We start from the raw sequence: 24,975 nt of genomic DNA on the forward strand, positions 1-24,975 counted from the left end.
TGTGAATATTGTCTCCTTCCAGTGTGTGAAATCTCTTGCCTGCACAAACGGCTTCAACTTGTCGAATATGCACCACCCATTCCTTAAATGCAAATCTCCAGGTGATTCTCCAATGGGGCAAGAACTTAATTTCAGGTTTTCTAAAACTCAGTCTTGTCTTTTACACAAGGATGCTTCTGCTCCTACGCTTATCTTCGATGACACTGATTTCTAGACAAGATCACATATCTCGATTAGGGATTATCCTCTTTCTTTTAAACAACTACTCGCTCTATACATATCTCAAATCCGCCCTACCATGGAATATTGTTCCCACATCGCTAGCGGTGCCTCCATAACCTCTCTCAGCCTTATAAACCTCTTTCATTCAAAAGAAGACAGTTAGATTAATTAATTACCCATCTTTTACAAAGTCTCTCCACTATCTTATGGATGTCCTGTTTCTGCTGTATGTTTTTTTTTTTTTTTTTCTGTAGATACTTCCATGGGCACTGTTCTTCTGAATTTGCTTCTATAATTCTCTATCGTACAAACCAATCCGAACACTAGCTGCAACCAGTGAGCATCCTTTTACTGTCCTACCTCAAACTGACAGAATCAACTTTTTTTTTTTTTTTTTTCTCCTCATCCTTTTAACTTCCGTTTTCTGGAAAAACCTCTTCACATATTTCCTGAAAATTAATCTTCAGTAATTCCACTTTGTCAACAAGTATCTTCTTTCATTTTCTTAGCCTCCAATTCACACACGGTATTTTGTATTATAAGTTTTGGGGTTTTAATAAAAAAAAAAATAAACCGAATTCATTATTAATTAATGAACCACTAAGTTATCTAGCCTATTCTATAAAAATCTGACTCAATGCTGTTATTTTAAATAACATTCCGAAGAGTAAATTTGTAATTTACCATATTAAGCTCCAACTAACGATGGAGATTTGTTGTACTGTATTTCATTAAATACGACTAGAATCATCATTAGTCGTTATCGTTTGATTTTCAGTCCGCTATTTTAATGATCGAATCAATTTGCAAAAAAAAAAAAAACCTTCAGTATTCACTTTTCTTTAGCATAAAATGAAAGGAACGTCCATCCAAACCTGGATGCTTAATATCCTCGATTGCTGATCATTAAACATTTTAGTGTTGCGAAAATGAGCAGTCGTAGATAACTGAGGAATACTTCACTAGGACTAAAGTTCAAAAGTAATCTTAACCTTAAATTGACCTTCATTTGATAAAATGTGATACAGGACTAATTTAGCAGCCAACGTTCCTCCTGCGTTCAAAATAGTCATAAATGTAATTATTTTAAGCAACATAATTGCATAATATAAAACAATGCTCTTGGGGGGGGGGTAACTATAGCTTCCATAACCCCCGTGGTTACTCTTGTGCTCCTCCTTGGCCTTTACAGTACAGTAATTACAATATTGGCTATTTAAATATCTCTTCATGGTTGATAAATTGCGATCAATGAAATTCTTTCCAACATTGCCAGTTTATAGTTTAAGAAACTCAATCTCTTGCTAGTGCTCAACGATATATGTTTATTCACAACTGATATTGCTAGATATTGTAATGATATTTGTATCTAAAAGTTAGTTTACATGTTTGTTATGTTTATTTATAGATGGGTCTTAAACATATTTTACTGTCCTTCCTTTTCCTTGGCCTGATTTGTGCCATCACCATTCCATTTTTCTGTCCAGATCTCCTTCAAGATCCAGAACCTCAAGTTCTTAAAGATGGGTATTGGGGTAAAGATTCTTCACGTAAAGGTGAGTGCAGTAGTTTTCTTCTGGTAACATACATTTGTATATTAGTGCATTAATTAAGGGAAGTCCTTAGTTTAGAGAGCAAGAGAACATCACTGCGACGGTTGCCAATCTTAGTGATTTTTCTCTTTTATTTTTCTTGACAGTATGGAAAAAATTGTAGTTGTAGGGCACACGTGACATAATTTGATATAGTTTACTTGTAAGAAGTACTACATTAAAAAAAAAAAAAAGTGCTACAAAAGTCATGGCCACTTGGTTGTACAGATGAGTGAATCAATGTTCACCATCTAATAATAGCCAAGTGTTCGGTAGGGGATTGCTGTAGCAGAGGCGTTTGATTTCCATGGTTCGAGCTGACCATTATTAAATACGGTTACGATGGTATTCGTTGTCAAAGTAATTAGTGGTGAATTCCCCTAACTTAGTGGTTGTGTCGTAGTGTGAATATTTTTATATGAAGTGCACATATTCTTTAAATCCGTGAAAATTTCGAAGTACTGTATTTTCTAGATCCTGGATATTTTTGTGAATATGTCCAATTTTGGCTCTTCTATGGACGACTCTGACAGGGTGCAAAGTCTGGTAAATAAGGAGGATAAGGTAATACTGGACATGTATAATTTTTTTTTTTTCCCCAAGTTACATGAGTTACGTATTGTGGACCGTTTTGCTTTCATCTGTGGGAAAGATGAAACTTGGAGACATTGACTGTTATAAGTACTGTACTCCGATCTCAGGGCGAAATTAAGAGTCGCAAATCTACGTAGGCTGATTGTTGCATCGTGTAATGAGGTATTGTGGCTGATCATTAGAACGGATTTCAATGTTCCAACAGGGTAGGCGCAGCAAGTACGCTGCCGTTCTAATTATAGGTGGGAGGTTACCCTACGTGGGCAATGACGCCCAAATCGTTTCAGAGAGAGAGGGAGACAACTTGGAGGGGTCTTGTGTGGATGGACTTTGGACATTTGTTTACTTCGAATGGATGTATTTCATTCTCTGTACCATACTATGAATTGTATATGTAATACTGTATGTATGGTATTGTAAATAATACGGCGAGGTTGCCCAAATTTGGCAGGGACCGCCTGGTGAAAAAAAAAAAAGAAAAAACATCCAATTGGAGCAGCACACTGGCTTGTAATCTGTGCGGTTTTCGCAAGCTGTGCATCAGAATAAATTAATACTATATTTATTATCAGAGTAGATGTAGGATGTGGGTACTGTTCTGATTACTGGTGGGACTCTGCTCTGCTCTACCTTCCTCAACTCCCAATGTCTGCTATTTACCTAGTAGCATCTCCTCTGCTGAGTAGTGTGCTGTCAAGAGTTTCAACTCAGACTATATTCTGATTTAGTGATCGTATATGCTTGATAGACTGCTGATGATGCGTGAACTTCATTTGGTTTATCTGGACTAATTGCTAACTGTTTACGGTCTGCCAAGATGTGCCTCATGTAGAGAGTGCATCTTTGGTCAACCCATCACTTCTTTTGGACTCCCTTGAATTAAATAAGCTAATTCGGATTCTTCTTTCTGAATGCATCTTCATTCAATGTGCACTTTTTATAATTGATGCTTTAGTGAGCTTCCTATCTAATGGGGTGTAGTTCCCGAGCGTCTTTTACTGGACTGGACCAACTGGATCTGTATTTTATATTTGTCCATTGTCTATTTTTTATTGTATAAGTGGATTCGTGTACCTGTCTCTAAGTACGGTATTGTATGATGTGGCAGGGAAAAGTATCAAATAAATTCACGTGGCTTCTAGCTGAAGCACTTGTTTGTTTCCGTACGCTGATTGAAGCAATGAATGAGCAACCCCAGGGGCTTACATCTGGTGAGTATGGGCTTGGCACACCCAGGGTTCTGAGCTGGATATAGTCATTCTTCTTTTTTTGGTGATTCTCTCTCTGTCTGTACTCAGATTTTGTTTGGCTGATGCAGCATAAGCCTCAGGCTTCCTTGTACCATATGGCTAATAATACTGCATTAAAAAAAAAACTGCGCCGAACACGCATAGTGGAAGTTAAGTGAAACTTCATTAGAATCTTTTGAAACGTTTATTATTTAAGTGTTAGTGGTTTAATATTTTACAACTTTATTTCAAAGTTTGGTTAAGATTTTCTCCCCTTTCCAAAGTAAAAAAAAAATTCTTTTATCCCTTTCCAAAATGGCAGTGATTGACATGGATTACCCGCTATGGGTAAGTGATATGGTTTTTACCCCACCCTTGCCGCTATTCTAAAATAGGAAAACGAGTTTCCGATTTTAAAACAGCGGCGGGGGATAAGCAGTGTCGGTGCCAGGATATTTGTGCCCAACAGTTCCCCCAGCAAAGCTAACTACTGCACACCCCCCAAAAAAATTGTCAACTTCAAATTTCAAAAATGTCGTCTTGCAGAAAATATGAAAAGCACAACACTTGAAACTGCTAAATTTATTTTAAATTGCAAGAATAAGTAATAAAACAATATCCGATTCTTTCTCAAATACAAATTATTTTGAATAATAATCTTGTGAATTGTGAAGTTAAAATTTTAATTTACTCGAAAATTGCACAAACACGCTGGTACTCACTCGATGACAACATGACGTAACGTATCCAGCTGTAAACAACACATCTTGCCAACTAAAAGAATGGTGTCTTTTTTTTTTTTTTAATCCAAAAATATCGCTGAACTTAAAGTAAAAGAGAACAACATAAAGTATAGAAATTTAAGAATTTAATTATAATTCATACCACTATTGTGGTATTTATCTTTAAAATAAAAAAATATAAATTGTCAGTTGTATTTTTTACATGGTTTAAAAAACTAATGTATTAAACTGTTCTCCTCGAAGGTCAGTACTGCGCCCCTCTGAGGTATACGCCCTAGGCGGCTACCTAGTTGACCTAATGATAGCACCGGCCCTGGGAATAAGTGCCCTAACTAACACTAACCATTACGGCGGTAAAAGTTTGTTACAGTGATTTAAAATTTTACAAGTTTATGACAAAGTTTGGTTAAAATTTAGTGATGGTTATCCCCGTTTCCAAAGTAAAAAAAAAAATTTACTTTTATTCCTCTTCTAAAATGGCAGTGATTGACATGCCTAATCCGCTATGGTTAAGTGACGATTAGGGTGTTTATCCCCCACTCCCTTTCCGCTGTTTTAAAATAGGAAAATGAGTACCTGATTTTAAAACAGCGGTGGGGGGGGGGAAATAAGCACCGTAACTTACACTAACCATATGGGGGTAAAACTTCAGATCTAGGGTAATAGTCCCTATTTCGACAAATGGATAGGAACAAAACAGTGATTGGCAGGTGCCACTCACTGCTTTCTCAGCCCACTGTCCTAGGCTGATATGCTTAGGGTGTTTCTCCCCCACTTGCCGCTGATTTTAAATCACGAACTCGTTTTCCGATTTTAAAACAGGGGGATGGGGAGGATAAACACCCTACCTAAACTAAGCACTCCCACCCTCCTAGACAACACAAAACTGAAAAAAAAAAAAAAAACATCTTCACAATCACCCAATCACAGAACTCGACCGTACGTCACTCCATTCTACGACCACACCCATTGTGCGGAGACTAGTGGTATCCAAATAATGTAGTTATTATTCCCATAGCCGGTTAGGCATATCAATCGCTGCCATTTTGGAAGAGGATACCAGTCACTAAATTTTAACTCTGCTTTCAAAGTTTGCAAGTGTCGATGGGTGTTTCAGATCTAGTCAGATCATTGTTCATGGTTAGACCAAACTTTTGAAAATTTCCGTCGAAAATTTTTATGAAATACGGTAGAGAATGACGAAAGAAATATTTTGGGTTTTAAAATCTAATTGCTAGGAGCTGAGATATCGCGATTTAAAACGTAAACGCGACACTCGTGCGAGTTGCACCGTGTCCGCGCTGTAGCGATACTTGCGTTGCTGCTACGTACTGCGCCGCGTCGCTCGTGCCTGCTCTCGGAATGGTGGGCGGGTGTCGATGAATCATTTCTTGTCTCATTTTCGTGGCGGATCTTGTCAGTCCATGGACCCAAGCTACTCCCATGTGAAAACTGCCTGGGGTGCTCCTAAAATAGTTTCAATACATGCCCGCTTCAAGTGTATTATTATGACAGAATCGTGAGCGTGGTGTCGTTTGTGAATAATATGAGGGAGGGAGAGTGTTAATCTAAACAGTGCATCAAATTTCATGCATGTTAGATTTTTTTCTTACATTAATTGAATTTTTTCTTTGTGATAAATAGAAGTTAAAAATAATTCTATTAGTTAATTACTAAGATTAACTTTATAGAACACTTAATAGAGTGCTATAATTTTTGTTTGATAATTTAGCTATTCAGTTTAACTACTGTATAATATTTATTTCTCTTCTCTCATATACCTTTTTTTAAATCTATTCTCTGCAAGTGTAGACAGGGTGCAAGGACAGTCTTTTCCTAGTTGAGGTTTTGTCAATTTTATACAGGAGCTTTGCTACCAGGGCTAAGAAGGTGATTATACAATTGTAAGATTCTATTATGGAACAAGGCAATGGTGAGGCCACGTCTTGAGTACTGCATAGAGGTCTGGAGGCCTCACTTTTAGAAAGGATGTAGAGCTGCTGGAACAAATGCAGAGAAGGGCAACAAGATTGGTAAGGGGAACAAAGGGGTGCTCTTACCAAGAAAGGTGTCAGTTCTGCAAATTGCAGTGTCTGGAATGTCTGTCAGATCACCTGTGTTATGATCTGATTGAGGTGTATAAAGTTTTGAATGGATTGAGCAAACCCAGTGCTGATGGGATTCTTCCTCTTGCTCATACTATGCAAATGAGTGGACTTAAATTAAAATTAAGGAAGGACAGTTGCACAATAGATGAGTAGAAATTTTACATTTAGCTAGTGGATGGTTACTTGCCAGAAGAGGTGAAAGTGATTCTTGCACTGCTTCTATTGGAATGAGCAGCAGCCTGGAAAACAAGATGCAGAGTATTCCAGAGACTGCTGGAAGCCATTGCGATACAAGTAAACACATGGGTTGTTAGGGTAGCTAAGAATAGGAACAAGTACATGTATACTTGCGTGTACACCAGTGCTACGGAGCAATGTGGCCTTAGTTGCTAATGCTCCTTAAAACCAAATAACAAACAAACACCAGTGCTAGGAGTTTGGTAAATGAATTTGAGGTATTGCTCAAAACATCAAAGGCCGATATTGTTGGGATATCAGAGAAGTGATGTCACACAGATATAAGGAATGCAGAACTGGAATTTGGGGAGTACAATGTGTAGAGAAGGGATAGGAAGGGAGGAGGGTTATGCTATTAGTTAAGAAACACATAAAATCCAAGGAAGTGAAGCCAGTTGACAGTGTTGGACAGTGCAGTGTAGTCAGTTTGGTGTAACATAAGCATTGGGAGATCAAAATTGAGAGTAGGAGTGTGCTATAGGCCTAATGACTGATGAGTATAATAAGAAATTATACAGGGAAATAATGGGACAGTAAATCAGTCTTATAATGGGGAGATTTTAATTTCCCAGATATTGACTGGAATTTGTGGGTTGGTCACTCATACACTAGCAAGGCTTTTGTGGATTTATTGGATGATTGTTTTCTACATCAGCATGTTCTGGAGGAAACTAGAGGGAGTAATACTCTTGATCTGATTATCAGTAGTGATTCTTCATGCATTAAGAATCTGCAGATAAAGGAACCACTAGGTGGCAGTGAGCACAGTGTGCTGAAGTGGGATTTACTCAAAGAGGTAACTACCATCGGGGGTAAAGGGAAGGGCCTTTACTTTCATAAAGGCGCTTACGATGGTCTGAGACTGTATTTAAATTCTATACAGTGGGACCAAAAGATAATGTTACCAATAGCAAATTCAAAATGGGAAGCATTCAAAGAACTTAACTTGGAAGCTACTAGGCTTTACATACCAACTAAGAAATATTGTTCAAGTTTAGGCCTAAATGGATGTCAGATGAACTAATGAGACATATGGCAGAGAAGAAAAATGCATGGGATACCTATAAATTAATAGGTGACATGGAAGCCTATGATAGATATAAGCTGGTCTGGAACCAAGACACAAAGGAGATTAGGCAGGCAAAGGCAGATTATGAGAAATCCTTGGCAAAGGATGCAAAGAAAAACAGAAAAGTTTCTTTACCTACGTAAATTCTAGAAGGAAAGGGATGAATCAGATTGGGTCACTGGATATTGATGGTTCAACAGTTGAGGATCCTCAACAGCTCGGGTGGCTAACAAACTAAACTAGTATTTTGCATCTATATTCACACATGAGGAGTTATTCAGGAATGCCAGAGGTGCCGTGAGCTAGATGATTTTGTAATAACTGAGAGGAAAGTTGAGGATGAACATAAAAAAGGCATCTGGGGTGGATGGGATCTATCCAATTATATTAAAGGAGGCAGCAAAGGAAGTAAGCAAACCCTTAGCCATAATTTTGAGAGCTTCTTTGGACTCAGTGGAGGTACCCATAGACTGGAGATGTGCAAATGTGACCCCCAATTCAAAAAGGAGGATCAAAGGCTTACACAAGTAATTATAGACCTGTGAGTTTAGCTTCTGTTCGAGGAAAATTAATGGAGGCACTGGTTAAAGAAGCACTGTAGAATCATCTAGACAAGACTTCGGTTATAGCTCGCACACAGCATGGTTTTGTTAAGGGAGTCTTGCCTGACCAATTTGATTGGATACTATGATGCAGTCACAAAAGAACTGGATGCAGGGAATAACTTTGATATTATATATTTGGATCTTAGAAAGGCTTTTGATACTGTTGCACATGGAAGACTGCTGCACAAATTAGAGCAGTGCAGCATTGGAGGCAAATTGCTGCTATGGATATAGGGATGGTTGAGGGGGAGAAGACAAGAGATTGGTAATTAATGGACACTGCTCATTGTGGACTAATGTTATTGAGTTGTCAGGGTTCAGTGTTGGGTCCATTGTTTTCTGTATTTATAAATGATATTGATGATGGTATATCAAGCTTAATATACCATCATCTACTTAATATTAGCATTAGTAGAGGCATTTGATGCAAGAAAGCAAGCTTGTGCAGCATCAGCCAAAAAAAAAAAAAAAACCCACTTCCACTTTACCCCTCTGTTCGTTCAAAATACCTGTCCAGCTGAGCCTTAAACTTATTTAGGCTATCAACCTCCACCACAAGGGATGGCAGTCTGTTCCACCAACCAACCACCCGCTGGCTAAAGGCAAATTTCCGCACGTCTATCCTACATCTGTCTTTCCTCAATTTGAATTTATGCCCTCTCAGGTGATTCAAGTTTATATCAAGTTTGCAGATGATACAAAGTTGGCAGGGTTGTTAAGGACACTACTGACGCTATGCTGCTGCAACAGGATCTGGAAAGGTTGAGTAGATGGGCTGAGAGGTGGCAAATGAAGTTTAACATTGACAAATGTAAAGTACAACATATGGGGAAACAGCAACCCAGAGCAACGTATGAACCCTGTGGTAGTACACTGACAGTGGTAGAGAATGAAAAGGAGGTAATTATTCAGGCAGATATGAAGTTCTCTGAGCAGTGCAGATGGGCTGCAAGAGTAGCTCATGGTGTCTTGTCAATGATATACAGGAATTTTTCTAGCAGGGATAAAGAGGTGATAATTCCCTTGTATAAGGCAATGGTCAGGCCACACCTTGAGTACTGTATACAGGTCTGGAGGCCTCCTTTCAAGATGGATGTAGAGCTGCCGGAACGAATACAGAGAAGGGCAACAAGATTAGTGAATTGAACAAAGGGTTGCTCTTACGAAGAAAGGCTTAAGTTTTGCAAATTACAGTGTCTGGAGACTAGGCACAGGTGAGGTGATCTGATAGTGGTGTATAAAGACTTGAATGGTTTGAGCATGCTCAATGCTGATGGGATTTTTCCTCTTTCTCAGAATAGTCACCTGAGAGGGCATAAATTCAGATTGAGGAAAGATAGATGTGCAGAAATTTGCCTTTAGCCAGTGGGTTGTTGGTTGGTGGAACATACTTCTATCCCTTGTTTTGGAAGTTGATAGCCTAAATAAATTTAAAGCTCAACTGGACAGGTATTTTGAATGAACGGAACGGGTGAAGTGGAAGGTTTTTTTTTTTTTGGCTGATGCTGCATAAGCTTGCTTTCTTGCATCATATGCCTCTGCTAATGCTAAACTAGACAAACTATTGTCAAACAAACTTGTTATTGACAGAATGGTTAGGTGAAATGTGAAGTTTTTTGTTTGTTTAGGTGATGGTATATAAGCTTTCTTTCTTTCATCATTTGCCACTGCTAATGCTAAGTCTCCATTTTCTTTGTATATAATGCATTTCTTCAATTGACACCAAATTTGTGAGTCTTGCATAACACTACCATCAGCAAATTTTAAATAGGAAGCAGTCAAGGAACTAATTATAGCAACTACTAGGCTTTTCTTACCAACTAAGAAATACTGTTCAATGTATAGGTCTAAATGGATATCAAATGAACTAATGAGACTTGTGGTAGAGAAGAAAAATGCATGGGATGCATATAAATTATCAGGTGATACAGAACCTGTTGTAGTTATAAACTAGTCTCTAATCAAGTCGCAAAGGAGGTTAGGAAAGCAGAGGCAGATTATGAGAAATCTTTGGCAAAGGATCCAAAGAAAAACAGCGGACTTTTATTTACCTATGTAATTGCTTTACCTGAGTATCTTGCACTAGTTTGCATTGTTATGGGCCTTTCAGACCTTGAAGTGGATGCCCTTGAAGAAATTAAATTTGGGATCCAAGCTCTGTTGCCCACATCAATGCCAGAGCTTGCACTTGATCATCAGGCAACACAAGGACAAACCCCACATGAGCTAGTTTTCAGTGACTCTGTCAGGGAAATGGAAAACTTATTGTGCATAAAGGATAGTTGAAATAGGACTAGGGTATGGCTGCCAGGGAGCAAATGTTTGATGTAGAGCAGATATCTTTTAAGGGCACAAAAGGTGATAATGTGGAGTCCTCAATGTCATTAGTTTGCACTAATGGCATTCAGCAAGACCTGCAGACTTACTTAACAAGTACAGGCAATGTTGAAAAAAAGTTTGAGTTAGGGTTAAATTTGAAAGCATCTGAAATCCTGCCTGAAACGCTAGGTCGGAGTATGTGAGGAGAGCCCTATAAATCAATTTTTGGCCCTGGAGAGATTGTGTGAAGTCTAAGAGGTAGAATCTTAGATGGCATGATCTCTTGTTAACAGAAGAGACTGCTTCTACAGGGATGGGATACCCTTAAATAGAAAGGGTGTAAGAATGTTTGCTGATGCTATTGAGGTAGTGTTAGGTGGGTAGAAAAACTGCTAGCATGGGAGGGATTGAGATACACTATCTAATAGATTAACAATAGGTGCAGATAGAGGTGAAAGTGATTCTTTCACTGTCTCTATTGGAACACGCAGCAGCCTTGAAAGCAAGGTGCTGGGAATCTCAAGGACTATTGGCAGTCATGAAACAAATTACTACATGGGCTGTGTTAGGGTAACTAAGAGTAAGAACAGGTTCATGTATAATTGCATGTACACCAATGCCTGGAATATAGTAAATAAATTTGAATATAAAGTGCTGGTCAAGACATGAAATGCAGGCATTGTTGGGATTTCAGAGACTTGGTGCCACTCAGATATAAGGAATGCAGAATTTGCATATCGGGAGTACAATGAATACAGAAATGACAGTGTAATTTCACTAGTTGCACCACAGGGTTCACCAACTCCCAGATGGATACTCAATGTCTCCAGAACTCTGTAGAGGGCTCACATCTGGTATGTATGGCCTTGGCATATCCAGGGCCTTCATCTGGATATTATCATTCTTCTTTTTCTTGGTGATTCCCTTCTACTTCTGTCTCTCGGGGTAATTCAGAATTTTTTTTTTTGCTGGTGCAGCATAAGCCTCAGGCTTCCTTGCACCATTTGGCTACTAACACTAAGTGTTAGTATGGGGTTGTGTTATGTTGTTCATCTGGCCACTTAGCCTAGGGATCTGTGGAGGTAACAAACCTCCAGTTACAGTCCTTTGACATTTTCTGAGCAGAGCAAAAAGCTGCAAGAGTAGCTCATGGTCTTGTCAATGATATACAGGAATTTTGCTAGCAGGGATAAGGGGGTGATTGTCTCCTTGTATAAGGTAACAGTCTGGCCACACCTTGAGTAATATATACAGGTCTGGAGGCATCATTTTAGGAACGATGTAGAGATGCAGGAAAGAGTATAGAGAAGGGCAATGAGATTGGGGGTGGAACAAAGGGTTGGTGTTACCAAGAAAGGCTTAAGTACTGAAAATTGCAGCTTCTGGAGACTAGGCACCTGCAAGGTGATCTAATTGAGGTGTGTAAGGCATTAAACGGATTGAGCAAGCATAATGCTAATGGGATTCTTACTCTTGCTCAGATTACCTACCTGAGGGGCATCAATTCAAATTGAGGAAAGACAATTGTAGAATAGGTGTATGGAAATTTGCCTTTAGCCAGCAGGTGGTTGATAGTTGGAGCAAACCTCTATCTGTTGTAGTGGGGGTCAACAATAAGTTAAAGGCAGAACTAGACATCCATTTTGAAGTGAATGGATAGGTGAAATGGGAAGGGTTTTTTTTGGCTGATGCTATATAAGCTTGCTTTCTTGAATCATATGCCCTGCTAATGCTAACATCTATCATAGGCTTCTGTGTCACCTAAATTTTAATGCATCCCATGCATTTTTATTCTCCACCAAAGGTCTCATTCGTTCATGTGACATCCATTTAGGCCTAATACTTAAATGGTATTTCTTAGTTAGTATGAAAAGCCTAGTAGCTTCCAAGATAAATTCTGTAAATGCTTCCCATTCAGAATTTGCTGTTGGAAACATCGCTGTATATAATTTAAAAATTGGCTGAGACCATTGTACTCGCCTTTACGAAAGCAAAAATTCTTCCATTTACTACTGTTGGTAATTAGCATTAGTAGAGGCATAATGATGCAAGAAAGAAAGTTTATACAGCATCACCTAAATTCCTCAGCTTTACATCTTTAAGTAAATCCCATGTCAGTACACTGTGATCACTGCCACTTAGTGGTTCCTTTATCTGTAGATTCTTAATGCATGAATAATCACTGCTGTTAATCAGATATTACTTCCTCTGGTTACCTCTTGAACATGCTGCCAGAGAAAAGTCATCCAATAAATCCACGAAAGTCTCGCTAGTGTGCAATTGACCAACCCACAAGTTCCAGTCAATATCTGGGAAGTTAAACCCCCCCCCCCCCTTATTATAAGACATTCTGCTTTACTGGCCCACTTTATTTCTCTGTAGAGTTGTTTGTACTCATCAGGCCTATAATGCACTCCTACTCATTTGCACTTTCCCAGTGCTTATGTCATACCAAACTGACTCAACATTGCTCTGTCCGCTCATGTCAACTGGATACACTTCCTTAGATGTAGTTTCTTAACTAACAGTGCAATCCCTCTTTCTTTCCTATCCTTTCTGTATACATCGTACTCCCCAAATAGCAATTCTGCACTGCTTATATCTGTGTGACAGTCTCTGATATCTCAACTATCTACCTTGCATGTCTTGACATGCAAGTACATATGCACCTGTTCTTACTGTGTTAACTTAACACAGCCCATGTATTTACTTGTTTTGTGATTACTCCCAGCAGTCCTTGAATTCCCCAGCACCTTGCTTTCCAGGCTGCTGCTTCTAATAATAAAATAAATTTTCTGTTTATACTCCGGGACGGCCAAACGGTCAGAGGAGTTCACAAGATAGACAGAATACAAGAAACAGCACCGTATTCAGCAGTCACGGGCTTGAACACCGGTCACTCAAGGCACGTGTACTTATGCACCCGCACGCCTGATCACTAGGCTACGGCGGCCTATAGAAGTAGTGCAAGAATCACTTTCAACTCTGACTGCGGCTACTATTAGTCTGTATCTCACCACTCCCAAGCTAGCAGTTTTTCTACTCACCTAATACTACCTCAATAGCATCAGCAAATATTCTTGCACCCTTTCTATTTAAGTTTATCCCTTCCATGTAGAAGCAGTCTCTCCTGTTAATAAGCACAGACCACACTGAGAAAAATAAAACCCCACAAGCCTTGCACAATCTCTCCAGGACCGAATTGATTGACAAGGCTCGTTATATACTCCTTCATATTTTGTCTGGGCAGAATTGCAGACTTTCAAATTTAACTTGCAACTTTTTTTTTTCAACATTGACCTGCACTTATTAAGTAAATTGAAGATTTCCTACTCTTAATGTAATTAGTGCCGTGTGTACAACAATATCACCTTTTGTTGCCCTGAAAAGATATCTGCTCTACAATGTCTTCAACTTGTCCCCTGCAGACAAACCCTGGTCCTATTCCACCTCTCCATTTTGCACAATATATTTCTCATCTCCCTGACAATAGTAACCCATAATAACTAGCTCCTGTGGAACCAGCACATACTGCATTGAAGATTGTTGCCTGGTACACAAGAGAGCTCTGGTGTTGAGTTGGGCAGCTTAGAGCTTGATGGGGCCCCCATTTTTAATTTCTTCAAGGGCATCTACTCTACTCTTCAAACTCTCACACTCCCATTAGAATGCTGAGTTTGCACCTATTTCTTGATACTCTCTGCACCTAGCACAAAAAAGACATTCCTGCTTGGCTAGATCGTCCTGTTCCAGAAAGATATGCAAATGTTTCGCAAGTTGCATATCTTTTTAGGCTGTGGTGCACTGGAGAATTGCTCCTTTCCATTTACCCCAGGCCACAGTACTCCTGTTGTTTTGCTGCTCTAGTCTTGTTATGCTATACAATAACAATCACAATGTTAAATTAGTTATATCCTTAGGCCTTAGTTAAACACAAAAAGATATGCCCAACAAGCGATTAGGAGTTAATTAAAATATAAAAAATTATCCCAACTAATGCCAAATAATTGATTCAAACTTTAGAGCTACCTGTTTACCACAATTAAATTTTGAATTTGCTAAATTTTTCTTTCTTAATAGAAATTTCTTCAAATTTGAATTCCAGGGAAAATAATTGAGTCACTGGTTAAAGAAGCATTGTGGGATTATCTAGTAATAATTCATACACAGCATGGGTTTAAGGGAAGTCTTGGCTGACCAATTTGATTGAATACTCTTGATGTGGTCAGAAAGGAATTGGATGCAAAAAATTTTTGATACCATATACTTGGATTTCAGGAAAGTTAATACTTCTTGCACATGGAAGACTACTGTACACGTTGGAGCAGTATGGCATTATGGGCAAGTTGCTGCAATGGATAAAGGGATGGTTGAGTGGGGGAAAGACTATGGTAATCAATGAACACTACTTTACGAGTGCTTACTAATAACATTAGTCCACTGTTTATGGACTAATGTTATTAGTAGTCTCCCAGAGTTTGGGGTTGTGCCATTGTTCATTTTTATCAATGATATTGATGAAGGTATATCAGGCTCATTTAGCATTAATAGAGGCATATGATGCAAGAAAGCAAGCTTATAGAGCATTGGCCAAAAAACACCCCTTCCCATTTCACCCATCCATTCATTTCAAATGCTTGTCTAGTTCTGCCTTTAATTTATTTAGGCTATCAACTTCCATAACGACAGAAGTTTGTTCCAGCAGTAAAGTACCTGCTGATAACCAGGGGCTTGTATCTGATGAGTATGGGCTTGGCACACCCAGGGTCCTTGGTGATCTCTCTCTCTCTCTCTCTCTCTCTCTCTGAATTTATTTTATTTTTTTTTTTTTTGGCTGGTACAGCGTAAGCTTCAGGCTTCCTTGTACCTAATGGCTAATAATAATAAAGGCAAATTTCTGCACCGCTATTAGACAACTATCTTTCCTCAATTTCAGTTTGTGCCCCCTGTGCTAGACCAAGGTATTTTTGGGTCTGGCCAAAGGATTTGTTGGCACCCCCTTTACTAAGCATATATTTATTTTATTATTTTTTTCATGATTTGTAAAATTTGATGTCCCAAGCATTGGCCCTGCTAGCCCATGCCTCAATCTGGCACTGATGCCCCCTCAAGTTTGTAATCTGAGCCTGATGCCCCCTCAAGTTTGTAATCTGAGCCAGAGCAAGAATCCTATCAGCATTGAGCCTGCTCAATCCATTCAAGGCCTTATAATCAGGTCACCTTGCAGATGCCTAGTCTCCAGCCTTTCTTGGAAAGAGGACCCCTTCGTTTTCCCCAATCTTGTTGCTCTTTTCTGAACTCATTCTAGCAAATCTATGTTCTTCCTAAAATAGGTCTTCCAAACCTGTACACAGTACTCAAGGTATGGCCTAACCATTGCCATATACAAGGGAATAATCACCTCCTTATCCCCGATTGCAAAATTCCTGTATCATTGACAGTGCCTCCGTAGCCAGGTGGGAAGGAGCAGTAGTGCGTAGCACACGCTTCTTGATTAGGCAGGGGTTCGAGCCCGTCACCACCAAATACTTAGGATGTGGAAAGGTCAGGGAATGACCAACGCATATTCCTGGAGCAATATGGCCTTAGTTGCTAATGCTCCTAAAAAAACAAACAAATAACATATCATTGACAAAACCCTGTGAGCTACTTTGGCAGCCTGTCAGCAGTGCTCTGAAAACTTCATATCTGACTGCACAATTAACTCCAGTTCTCTTTTATTCTCCACTACCCTGAGTGTAACACCACCCAGTTGGTATGTTATTCTGGGATTATTGCTGCCCATATGCAGTACTTTGCATTTGTCAGTGTTTAACTTCAGTTGCCACTTCTCAGACCATCTGCCCAACTTTTCCAGATCCTGTTGCAGCAGCAGCATACTGTTATTAACAATCCTGCCAACCTTTGTATCATCTGAAAACTTTGACATCAAGTTTGATATAAATATTATTGATAAATATATAAAACAATGGGTCTAACACTGAACCCTGAGAGACACCACTAATAACGTTAGTCCACGAAGAGCTGTGTCCATTGATTACCACTTTCTGTCTTCTAAAGTTCAGGTTTGCAGCTTATACAACCATTGGTGGGGTTGTTAATGAGACTAATTATAGTATGCTACTACAACAGGATCTAGTAAAGTTGGGCAGATGGGCTGAGAAGTGGCAACTGAAGTTTAACTTTGACAAATGCAAAGTACTGCATATGGGTAGCAGCAACCCCAGAAAAATGTACGAACTCTGTGGTACTTGTATGGTCCTTGAGGTTGTAACAGACTTTGTCTCAGATATGCCAGACAAGCTCTACTCTACTTGCTACTTGGGAGTCTAAAACGGTGATGGAACTGTTATTTGGGCAACACTCAAGTCAAGTGGAACCAATTTTGGCAAAGTCCAGACAATCTGACAGCCAAATCCTCTGCTTGCACCTTCAAGATGGTGGGACTGGACTGTTAGTAATCCTGGGTATAACTCCCATGCACAAGCACACTATGGGTAACCACCCAGGTGTGAACCATCGTAAGCAGGGGTTGAGGTGTGTCACCCACACCACATGGAGGAATGCCGCTGCTCCTCAGTGTTACCAGGCAATACTAGGTGGTAGATGACTTGTCAACCGGTGCAATACCACCACTTTGCTTATTGGAGGCTTGAAGTGGTGGAACCCATGCTTAGTCTCCAGAGCTAAGTTCCAGTCAACTCTTTCTCATCTCTTTCATCATGCAGTATGACTGATGACTTGAGGTTATGATGGACATTATGGCGAGATCCAATCTTCTTTACATTTAGAGGGTACAGCTCTAGAACAGTGTTTGCAGGCTGGCCACTAGTTAGTACACCAGTCCGAACCTATTGGTAACTCTTTAGGAGGCTTTGAGATCAGCTAGTGTATAATCTTGCTACCTCTATTCTGTCAAATCGTGACTGGAGGGAGTCTGAGTGGTGTGTATGTGGGGGATCATTGTAGAGGCCACATTATGCTAGGGATCTGGATATATTCTTACCATATGTATTCTATGTCCAAAAACTTCATTACGTTATACAATAATTCCCCCCCCCCCCCACTTTTTCTTACTATTGAATATTATCATTATTAGCTACATGGTGTAAGGAAGCTTGAGGCTTATGTTGCACTGGCCCAAAAAAAAAAAAAAAAAAACCACCCATGAATTTCAAACTAAGAGAGTAAGTTTATCTGTGAAAAGATCTAAACCTCCCAAACTTGCTAGTTCATTTCACAAATATTAGTGGTCTCAATTCTAATCTCAACAATGTCCATTTCCAGTTGAAGTTGGCAAAACCCTGTGTACTTTTTTTCTGACAGAATCTCAGTTATCAGTTGATTTAACTACTGCTCATCTCAGTTCCACAAATTATTAGCTATATGATTCCTTTTGCCTCGAAGGTGGTACTTGTGCATATGTCCATTCCGACATTCCCTGTCAGAGACAGTAATTTGGAATCTCCTCTTTTCGATCTTCTGTGGTTTAAAATCCTCTCTGCTTCATTCTGTCAACGGTAGAGATATACCTCATGTCTCTACCGGTCTCCCAACTCCACTAATCACTTGGAGCTCTTTGACTTCCTTGGTGATTTTAATGTTCACAACTCCAGCTGGCTTCTGTTTTCTAGTCACACTGACCCAGCTGGTCGAGATGCTGAAGCTTTTGTAATTAGTAATGACCTTGTACAGATTATTCATTTACCTACAAGAATACTGGAAAATCCTAACCATACAGCCAACATGCTTGGTCTTTTTCTCGCAAACAACCCTTCTGAGTACACTGTCGAAGTGAGTGGTCCTTTAGGCACCTCAGATCATGGCTTGGTGATTCTCTAATCCAATGGAGCCATTATCTTATGACTATTCCCAACTTTGTGTTTTGGCATTACAAGAATGCAAAATAGGATGACCTGTGAGATTTTTTTTTTTTTTTTTTTTCTTGGTTGGATTACTGTTTCAAAACTCTGACGTCAACATTTGCTCAGATTGTGTCAGTGAAATTGTTCTTGTAGGAATGGAATCCTTTATCCCACACTCCACTTGGTTTTCCAATAAATGTGCCAAGGCTGTTCAAGAGAACAATGTTGCATATCATAACTGGCACATTTCCAATTCTTCAGTTTCATTTTCTGCATACACCAAAGCACGAAACAATTGTAAAGCAGTTATTAATCAGTCCAAACTAGATCTTGAACAGTTAAGTGTATTAAACTTGCTCATCACCCTGATGGTAGCAGAGCATTCTGGTCTCCTGCCAAAACTATTGGCTGCAACTTTTGCCTATCTCTGCTCCCACCATCTGTCAAAACCAGATGGTTCTGTTGTCACTTCAGCCAAGGATAAAGCTGACCTGCTAACATCCCATTTTTCTTCCAACTCTTGTATTAATGATCTTGGTAAAACACCTCCCACCATTCCCAACACGCTCCATTCAATGTCACCTGAGGTCTTCTGTCAAAAGGACGTTAGAAAGATTTTGATGAATCTTAATACTAAGAAAGCTCAAGTTCCTTATGGTATTTCTCCACTTGTTCTCAAAACCTGTGCTCCTGAACTTACTCCTGTTCTTTGCTGCCTTTTATCACTTTCTTATTCCAAAGGTGTCTTTCCTTTGCTTGGAAATTCTCATATCCAGCCAGTTCCTAAAAAGGGCGACAAATCCCTCCCATCTGATTATCGTCCCATTGCAATTACTTCTACTCCTAATGTAATGGAGATATCAATTAACTGCCAACTCTTAAACTACTTGGAAACCTTCCGTCTGATCAACGATCGCCATTATGGATTCTGTCAGTATTAATCCACTGGGGTTATTCTTTGCTTATGTTACCCATTTATGAAAACACTCAATGTAAAAGCTTGGTGAAACACAAGCAGTTGCTCTTGACATAAAGGCTTTTGATTGTTTTTGGCATAAAGGTCTTCAAAACTAGCTTCCATCGTATGGTTTGCCAAATGTTTTTTTTTTGTAATTGTTTATCCAGTTTTCTCTCTTATCGTTCACTGAGGGTGATGATAGATGGCTTTTTTTTCCTTCAAGTTCTCCACTAATTCTGGTGTCCCCCAAGGTTCAGTTCTTTCCCCCACTCTTTTCCTCTTATATATTAATGACCTTCTTCCATTGACTAGAAATCCTATCCATAGTTTTGCCGATGATAGAACATTGCATTCCACTTTCTAGTTTGAGAAACCTTGCCCTGTTCAATCAGCTTCAACTTCTCTATTATCCACTAAAAATTCCTTAAATGCTGATCTTCAGGTAATTATCCAGTGGGGTAAAGACAACTTAGTTGATTTCAATCTTGTCTTATCTCGCAAGAATGATTCTTCTGCTCCTATGCTTATCTTTGGTGACCCTTGATTTCTAGTCAAGTTGATATATCTCTTTTGGGATTACCCTGACTTATAATCTCTCTTGGCACAAGCACGTTACAAATATTGCTTCCTCTGCATCTAAAAACTTGGTTTTTTCTTTTGCTCTTGGCGTTACTTTTCTTCCAAACAGATGTTCATTCTGTACAAGTCACGCATTAGTAGAGGCATATAATGCAAGAAAGCAAGCTTAAGTAGCATCAGCCAAAAAAAAAAAAAAACCACTCCCATTTCACCCCCTTCATTTGTTCAAAATACCTATGCAGCTGAGCCTTAAATTTATTTAGGCTATCAACTTCCACAACAAGGGATGGAAGTCTGTTCCAACTACCTGCTGGCTAAAGGCAAATTTCCATACATCTATCCTACACATGTCTTTCCTCAATTTGAATTTATGCCCTCTCAGGTGATTATTCTAAACAAGAAGAAGAATCCCATATTAGCATTGAGCATACTCAAACCATTCAAGGCTTTATAGACCTCTATCAGATCATCTTGCTGGGGCCTAGTCTCCAGACACTGTAATTTGCAAAACTTAAGCCTTTCTTTGTAAGAGCAGCCCTTTGTTCCATTCACTAATCTTGTTGCCCTTCTCTGTACTCGTTCCAGCAGCTCTACATCCTTCTTGAAATGAGGCCTCCAGACCTGTATACAGTACTCAAGGTTTGGCCTGACCATTGCCTTATACCAGGGAATAATCACCTCTTTATCCCTGCTAGAAAAATTCCTGTATATCATTGACAAGGCACCATGAGCTACTTTGCAGCCCATTTGCACTGCTCAGAAAACTTCATATCTGTCTGCACAGTTACCCCCAGGTCCTTTTCATTCTCTACCACTGTCAGTGTAGTACCACAGAGTTGATACATTGCTCTGGGGTTACTGTTTCCCATATGTAGTACTGTATATTTGTCAATGTTAAACTTCATTTGCCACCTTTCAGCACATCTGCTCAACTCTTCTTGATCCTGTTGCAGCAGCGTACTGTCATTAGTGTCCTTAACAACCCTGCCAGCCTTCATATTGTCTGCAAACTTGGACATTAAGCTTGATATACCATCATCAATATCATTTATAAATACAGAAAACAACAGTGGACCCAACACTGAACCCTGAGGGACTCCATTAATAATATTACTCCACAATGAGCAGTGACCATTGATTACCACTGTCTTCTCCAGCTCAACCATCCCTTTATCCATAGTAGCAATTTGCCTCCAATGCCATACTGCTCCAATTTGTGCAGCAGTCTTCCATGTATAACAGTATCAAAAGCCTTTCTAAGATCCAAATTTATAATATCAAAGTTATTCCCTGCATCCAGTTCTTTTGTGAGTGCATGATATTATCCAATCAAATTGGGCAGGGAAGACCTTCCCTTAACAAAACCATGCTGTGTCAGAGCTATAAATGAAGTCTTGCCTTGTCCCTTGTTGTGGAAGTTGATAGCCTAAATAAATTTTAGGCTCAGCTGGACAGGTATTTCGAATGAACGGAGGGGTGAAATCCAATAATTTATGTATCTCATGCATTTTTCTTCTCTGCCATATGTCTCATTAGTTTATCTGACATCCATTTAGACCTAAACCTTGAAGAATATTTCTTAGTTGGTATGTAAAGCCTAGTAGCTTCCAAGATCTTTGAATGCTTTCCATTTTGAATTTGATGTTGGTAACATCATCAGTTGGTTTTTTTTTGTAGTTGTTGGTGCATCAGCTTCTGTGGCCATAATGCACCTCCCAAGGTTTTGCAGTACTTTGATCCAAGCCCAAGGTGGGATTCGAACCCACGACCTTTGTGTTGCTAGGCAGGCACTTTACCCACCCGGCTAGCCCGGTCAGCTCATCACTTGGTCCCACTGTGTAGAATTTAAATACTGTTTCAGACCATTGTAGTTGCCTTTTTGAGAGCAAAAACTCTTTCCTTTACCCCTGATGGTAGTTACCTCTTTGAGTAAATCACACTTCAGCACACTGTGATCACTGCCACCTAGTGGTTCCTTTATCTGCAGATTCTTAATGCATGAAGAATCACTACTGATAATGAGATCAAGAGTATTACTCCTTCTAGTTTCCTCCCAAACATGCTGATGTAGAAAACAATCATCGAATAAATCCACAAAAGCCTTACTAGTGTTCCAGTCTATCTGGGAAATAAATCTCCCATTATAAGACTCTGATTTACTGGCCCACTATGTCCCTGTACAGTTTCTTATTATACTCATCAGTTATTAGGCCTATAGCACACTCCTACTCAATTTTGATCTCCAATGCTTATGTCACACCAAACTGACTCAACTCTGCACTGTCCAGCAATGTCGACTGGCTTCACTTCCTTGGATTTTGTGTTTCTTAACTAATAGCATAACCCTTCCTATCCTTTCTGTATACATTGTACTCCCGAAATTCCAGTTCTGCATTCCTTATATCTTTGTGACACCACGTCTCTGATATCCCAACAATATCTGCCTTTTGTTTTGAGCAATACCTAAAATTTATTTACCAAACTCCTAGCATTGGTGTACATGCAAGTATACATGCACCTGTTCCTATTTTTAGCTACCCTAATACAACCCATGTGTTTACTTGTACTGCAATGACTCCCAGCTGTCTCCGAAATACCCTGCATCTTGTTTTCCAGGCTGCTGCTCATTCCAATAGAAGTAGTGCAAGAATCACTTTCACCTCTGCCAGTGGCTACTGATAATCTATTAATCATCCCCCCCCTCCCTCAAAATCTGCCCTACCATGGAATATTGTTCCCACATCTGGGGCAATTCTGCCCAAAACCTCCCTCAGGCTTCTAGATTCCATTCAGAAGAGGGCAGTTAAGTTAATTAAATGACTCATCTTTAACAGAGTCTCTCCACTTTCTGTGAAATATAAATATGAAACACAGATCCAGATATTAAGAAAATTAACTTAAGTCTTCAGTTTCATGTACAGTATTTATTTCATATGAATTATTTGCCTGCCATGTTGAATGCTGGTAAACTTTTACCAATCAGATGACCAGCGTGACTTGTGCAAAGGCACATGACGTGCAAGAAAGCAAGCTTATATAGCATCAGCAAAAAAAAAAATTGCTCATTTCATCCATCCACTCGCTCCAAATGTTTGTCTAATTCTGCTTTGAATCTATTTAGCATTAGTAGAGGCATACGATGCAAGAAAGCAAGCTTGTGCAGCATCAGCCAAAAAAAAAAAAAAAACCCTCCTATTTCATCCCTCCATTTATTCCAAATGCCTATCCAGTTCAGCCTTAAATTTATTTAGGCTATTAGCTTCCACAACAAAAGATGGAAGCCTTTTTTCCACCAATCAACTACCTGCTGGCTAAAGGCAAATTTCTGCACATCTTTTCTACAACTATCTTTCCTCAATTTGAAACTGTGCCCCTCAGGTTCTTAGTCTGAGCAAGAGGAAGAATCCCATCAGCATTCAGCTTGCTCATCCCATTCCCTCAATCAGATCACTTTGCAGGTGCCTACTCTCCAGGCACTGCAATTTGCAGAACTTAACTCTTTCTTGGTAAGAGCACCCCTTTGTTCCCCTCACCAATCTCGATGCCCTTCTTTATACTCGTTCTAGCAACTCTACATCCTTCCTAAAATGAGGCCTCCAGACCTGTACACAGTACTCTAGGCATGGCCTGACCATTGCCTTGTATAATGGGATAATTACCCCCCCCCGTCCCTGCTAGCAAAATTCCTATATATCATTGACAAGACTCCATGACCTGCACTGGCAGCCCATCTGCACTGCTCAGTGAACTTCATATTTGACTGCACAATTACCCCCAGGTCTTTTTCACTTTCCACTTCCCTGAGTGTAGTACCACACAGTTGGTACGTTTCTCTTTGGTTATTGCTACCCATATGCAGTACTTTTGCATTTGTTAATGTTAAACTTCAGTTGCCACTTCTCAGCCCATTTTCCCAACTTATCTAGATCCAGTTGGAGTAGCATGCTGTCATTAACAACCCTGCCAACCTTTGTATCATCTGCGAACTTGGACATTAAACCTGATACGTAGGCTACAGAGCTTGAAAACTAGGCATCTTGGAAGGAATCAGAGGTCTAGAACTATGAAAGGGAATAGTAAAATGAAGGTCAAATTTTCACTCTTATAATTCCAAAAGTGGGGACAATAGATTCAAATTATGGGGAAGGTGATTTAGACTGAACCGTATGAATGTTTCTTTTAGCCAGAAAATTTTTAATTACTGAAATAATCCCCCTAGATAGTTGAGGCTTTCAAATTTTGGAAATTGAAATGTCAGCTGGATAAGAAAAATTCTACTTAAGGAGGGAACACATCGGCTGTTCATTTTATTTTTACATATCTATTATTAATTAAAAAAAAAAGAACATCTTCCCTCCTCATGTAGGAAGAAACAAATAGGTTGGCAGAAAAGCCTTGGCTTCCTTCCTTGTACTGTATGATTTACCACTGCTAAATATTGTGGTATTATTTATACTTAATTGCTGACTGTTTTTTATCTCTGCTAGCATGATTTAGAAAAGGTGTTTTCACTCTTTCTGTGAAAGAGCACATGCTTTTTTTCCCCATTCAAAAGCAAATTGTTTTACTATTCTATGTACCTGCTTGCACAAACAACAATTAAGAGTAATATATATTTTTTTTATTTTGTACATTGTGTGTGTAGAATGAACTTTTTTTTTTTTTTGAAAGTGCTTTTACTGAATTCTGTTAAACTTTTTTATGAAAAATGGGCCATTTTTATTTCGTATTTACTTCTGACATTGTGTACTACTTGATAAAACAGTAAACATTTACATCCATTCTGCTGAATGTTTTATTCTTTTAGAAGTTCTACACACACATTTTCTTTCTTTAGTTATCTCCTCATTTCATA

General features: G+C 39.2%; 1 protein-coding gene across 2 annotated transcripts in view; it reads left to right on the forward strand.

The window, feature by feature from the left end:
• LOC150084336 (epoxide hydrolase 1-like) overlaps window positions 1-24,975 on the forward strand; it is a 148,834-nt gene that overhangs the window by 75,218 nt on the left and 48,641 nt on the right. For both annotated transcript variants that reach the window (XM_090375978.1, XM_090375977.1), the window contains exon 2: window positions 1,631-1,778. In XM_090375978.1, coding sequence (XP_090232104.1) covers window positions 1,631-1,778 — 148 coding nt within the window. The remainder of the gene's footprint in view (window positions 1-1,630; window positions 1,779-24,975) is intronic.

Source organism: Mastigoproctus giganteus, chromosome 6 (assembly GCF_048544385.1).
Source record: "Mastigoproctus giganteus isolate SK-2022 chromosome 6, ASM4854438v1, whole genome shotgun sequence".
Taxonomy (NCBI): Eukaryota; Metazoa; Arthropoda; class Arachnida; order Uropygi; family Thelyphonidae; genus Mastigoproctus; species Mastigoproctus giganteus.